Source organism: Oratosquilla oratoria, chromosome 29 (genome assembly GCF_046742065.1).
Source record: "Oratosquilla oratoria isolate Oo_2021 chromosome 29, ASM4674206v1, whole genome shotgun sequence".
Classification (NCBI taxonomy): domain Eukaryota; kingdom Metazoa; phylum Arthropoda; class Malacostraca; order Stomatopoda; family Squillidae; genus Oratosquilla; species Oratosquilla oratoria.
The window spans coordinates 33,562,188-33,567,037 of NC_134805.1; the positions used below are offsets into that span (position 1 = coordinate 33,562,188).

General features: G+C 39.3%; 1 protein-coding gene across 1 annotated transcript; it reads right to left on the reverse strand.

Moving 5' to 3' along the window:
• Positions 1–4,000: 4,000 nt before the first annotated feature.
• Positions 4,001–4,561, reverse strand: LOC143040836 (protein GVQW3-like). Its single transcript, XM_076212275.1, has one exon. It carries the CDS (start codon positions 4,559–4,561, stop codon positions 4,001–4,003), a length of 561 nt encoding a protein of 186 aa, XP_076068390.1.
• Positions 4,562–4,850: the final 289 nt, after the last annotated feature.

Genomic DNA, 4,850 nt, shown 5'->3' on the forward strand with positions numbered 1-4,850 from the left:
TATTTGTGTCTGTGTGTCTATGTCTGTACCTTTGTACCTGTGTCTGTACTGCATCAAGATCAATGTCTGTACCTATGTCTGTGCCTGTGTCTGTACCTTTGTGTCTTGTGTGTATGGCTTTACCTTTATACCTGTGTTTGTGTCTGTATCTGCACCTATATCATTGTCTGTGTTTGTCTGTGTCTGTGTATCTGTACCAGTGTCTGTATCTGCGTCTGTACCTGTATCTGCGTCTGTACCTGTATCTGTGGCTGTATCTGTCTGTGTCTATATCTGTGTCGGTATTTGTGTACACGTGTGTCTATGTCTGTTCCTATGTACTTGTGTCTGTGTCTTGCCTGTGTCTGTGTATGTACCTTTTTCTGTGTCTATGTCTTTGTCTATGTCTGTGTCTTTGTCTGTACCTGTGGCTGTGTCTGTGACACGTTGAAATACCTAGCCAAAGCAACCAGCCCACCTTCCCGAAGCCCTTAATGATGACGTCACGGCGTTAAGGAGTCAGCAGGTTGGACCTGAAGACGACGGAGCCCGATAGGGGCCAGCAGGGGGCCCCAAGCCCAGGGGTCCTTATCCGCATCCTACACGGCCCTCCTCCTCCTCCTCTTCCTCCTCCTCCTCCTCCTCTTTGTTCCTTCTTCCCCTCCTCCTCTCCTTTCTGTCTCCTATCTTTACCTGTTTTTTTTCCTCTTCGTTTTACTTTTTTACATTTTATTTAGCACGCTGCCATACCACATGAACTACATCGTGTCATACGAAATTATGCATCCATATTATATATATAAATATATATATGTATATATATATATATATATATATATATATATTATATATATATACATATATATATACACATATATATATATATATATATATATATATATATATATATATATGCAAACATATATACATATATATATATATATATATATATATATATATATATATATATATATACATAATCTTACAGTATACAGTATTCTAAATTCCTCTCTCTTCTTGTCCTCCACTTGCTCTTCTTCCTCCCTCCATTCTTCCCCTTCCCCCCCGTCCCCCTCAACACAGCACACTATACATCTCACCAAGACACACAATACTTCAGACTATAATGCTCGAGTCTATAATCCTCACATCTCTTATGCAAAGCGTTTACCCTTTACAAGGAAGTGGGTAGGAAATGAATAGTTTCAATGTGTGTGTTCCCAAGCCTTTCCCAAAACAAGAATGCAACAAAGGACGGTGTAAGAGGCACGAGAGTATTCTCAAGGTAGCTTGCCTGAAGCCGTCACTTTTGCCCTGTGTGCTCCGAGAGCCTGGGCAGGTGACAGTCATTATGGTGATCGTACGGGAGTCGAACCCTAAAATTTGCGAAATTCGGAACCCTCTGATATTCGGAAGAAAATTTCCGAAATTAACTCCTGTTTTTTTTTTTTTTTTTTTTTTTTTTTTTTAATTGAATCTTTCTTTCTTTTCGAGGGTTACCCTTTCACATCGCTCAGGACAAAGAGAAGTCGGGACCAATCACCCGGCCCTTACTTTTACAAGGAGAGAAAACGATAAATTCAAACCTATCGTAGAGTCCCAGTTTGCCCATTCCCATATGTTTATCACATACATATGACCACTCTACTACTTTTCCCAAAGTAGTTTTTCTGACACCCCTATGGCTCAGTACCACGCATCATTTTCTTACAAGTAGAGATTAATCTTCATGAAAAAATCTTCATCTATTTTAGCTTTAATCGACACCTGACCAGTATATGTACACTTAATCATTGTACAAATGCTACTAATGGGCAACACCCTTACATATCAGTCACACACTAGTCTTCTATCAGGACCTATTCGATATCTTACACAGAATACTTGATCTGATTTGTTCATTATTTTAAGCATTAACTTATTATCACATGTACGAGTACATTTGTCTATGAACTTCTGCTGCCATAGGACTTTCTTGACATCCAAACCGAACGGCCCAGAGTCAAACAGCATTGTTTTATTCATTATGTACACACACACACACACACACACACACACACACACACACACACACACACACACACACACACATATATATATATATATATATATATATGTATATATAGTAGCTCAATATATCTAAAAAGTAAAGTGGTCAACAACAAAAATATATATAAACTAACTCAGTATCTTTCGGTATTTTGAAGGACTTTGATAAGCACTGCAGGTCAGCCTCGAAATATTTCTTGGCTATTTGAAGGATGACCAAGGAGCATTTGCGGAATAGCTCGAGGATAAGATCGAGGGACATATGCGGGGAATCCGGGAGGAAAGTCGAGGAGGACAGAGAGGCCTCAAAGACGCGGCAGAAGGTCGAGGTAAGTCACCAGGATTTCTTAAACGAATCTAATGACCCGTGGTTGTGGGAGCGTGTACGTGTGTGTGTGTGTGTGTGTGTGTGTGTGTGTGTGTGTGTGTGTGTGTGTGTGTGTGTGTGTGTGTGTGTGTGTGTGTGATTCACCATGGTTTTGGATCACGTGTTGGACTCGTGTGTGTGTGTGTGTGTGTGTGTGTGTGTGTGTGTGTGTGTGTGTGTGTGTGTGTGTGTGTGTGTGTGTGTGTGTGTGTGATTCACCATGGTCTTTGATCACGTGTTGGACTCGTGTGTGTGTGTGTGTGTGTGTGTGTGTGTGTGTGTGTGTGTGTGTGTGTGTGTGTGTGTGTGTGTGTGTGTGTGTGTGTGTGTGTGTGTGTGTGTGTGTGTGTGTGTGTGTGTGTGTGTGTGTGTGTGTGTGTGTGTGTACTCGTCCATCACGAAAAAACTAACGAACAATAAGAAATTAATAATTCACCTTTTGTATATTTACTTTTTCTTCTTTTTTCGTTTAATCAAGTTATTTTTTGGAATACTTGGAGTGCCTATTAACGCCTAAACTCTCAACTGTGGGACCACATGATCTCTTCATAAAAAAAGAGAGTCTCCAGCTATATCTGAACTGACACGCTCTTCTTAAAAAAAAAAAAAAAAAAAAAAAAATCGTGGGAGATAAAATTAATCAGGCGAATTCGCCCAAATTTATGACCCGATCCTTCAAGTTCAACCGAATTTACGGAACAAGTAATGGAGTTTTATGATTTTATAATGAAAGAGCGAGACTGCTATCATGAGCTTATTAGAAGAAGCTTCTAGAATTGAGATGCTCCTAGGCGACCATGTACCCCAGACAAAGAACACAACACCAGAAGACTGAACACAACACCAGAAAGTGAGCCCAGGTCCCCAGAAAAAACAGGTGTTTTTTCAGATGTACATGACACCATATATGAAGCACCAGGATGTGAGCACAGGCCTGGTGAAAACACCAGACAGTGATTAAAGCATCAGGTGAATGCACATCAGACTTAACCACAATATTCTTGAGTGATCACATTAATGAGGAGAGGAGTAGGCCGTAAGCACATTGCTATATATATATATATATATATATATATATATATATATATATATTATATATATATATGTATATATATACATGTATATACAGATATATATATATATATATATATATTTATATATATATATACTGTATATGTATATATATATATATCTATATATATATACATATATATATATATATATATATATATATATATATATGATGAAGGTGGAAAAAAAAGTCACGGGTCTAGTTCCGATTTTTTTTTTTTTTTTTTTTTTTTTTTTTTTTTTTTTTTTTTTTTTAACTTATTTCTGACCGATTTTGCTCTATGCTTCTTCTGAAGAAGCATCGAGTGAAACCGGTCAGGAATAAACTAAAAGAAACTCGGAACTAGACCCGTGACTTCTTTTTCCACCTTCATCAACTTGTCACAATGTCCCAAACATCTCGGACCTTGTTTCAAAAGTGTGCAGTAGTATGCGCTAGTGATGGTCTGACCCTTTGCAAGGTAGTCTGTGAGGATGACTCCACGATAGTCCCAAAAAACCGACAGCATGAACTTCCCTGCGGACTTCTGTACCTTAACCTTCTTGGTGGGGAGGGGATGTGGTGTGCTTCCATTCCTTGCTCATCTCTTTGGTCTCTCGATCATACAGATAGATCCAACTTTCGTCAGTAGTTACCAGACGACCAAAGAAATCCTCTTCATCCTGCTCCAAAAGAGTCAACATCAGCCTCGACAGGTCACTCCCTGTTTGCCTTTGGAGAGGAGTCAGTAAGCGCGGAACCCAGCGTGCTGACACCTTAGACATGTGCAGTTCGTCGTGAATAATTTTCCACACACTGCCGTAACTAAGACCAGTCTCATGCATGATCACGTGGATGGTTACTCGTCGGTCTTCCAGGATAAGATCCTCCACTTTCTTCACTGTGGCCGCACTGTCCGTGAGTGATGGTCGTCCAGTTCTTGGCTCGTCTGTGAGGGACATGTGGCCAGTTTGGAAATTCCTTTTCCATCTCACAACAGTGTCATATGACGGGCAATCATCACCATAGACAGCCTTCATTTCATCATGGATTTGCCGGGCACTGTAACCCTTCAAATGCAGGAACTTAATCACGCTACGAGCCTCTATCTTCATCTTGCAGGTTAGTGACATCTAGCATCACCTGTAAAAAAAATTAAACAAACTTCAGAAAACATTTTTGCACCATCATGCACATGAGGACCAGTAATTACACTGACAAAATTTCATCAACATAGCTGAATAACTACCGGATGATGATTAAAACTTTACTATACCCCTTCGAAATATATATATATATATATATATATATATATATATATATATATATATATTCAGCTCGAACGTGAGTTCGAGTCCTCGGCTCGACCACGTTTCAATTTCCAACATATGCTTCCTTCAAGCC

Coding starts and splice junctions, on each gene's coding strand:
- LOC143040836 (XM_076212275.1), bottom strand. CDS start 4,561: ATGAAGATAGAGGCTCGTAGCGTGATTAAGTTCCTGCATTTGAAGGGT.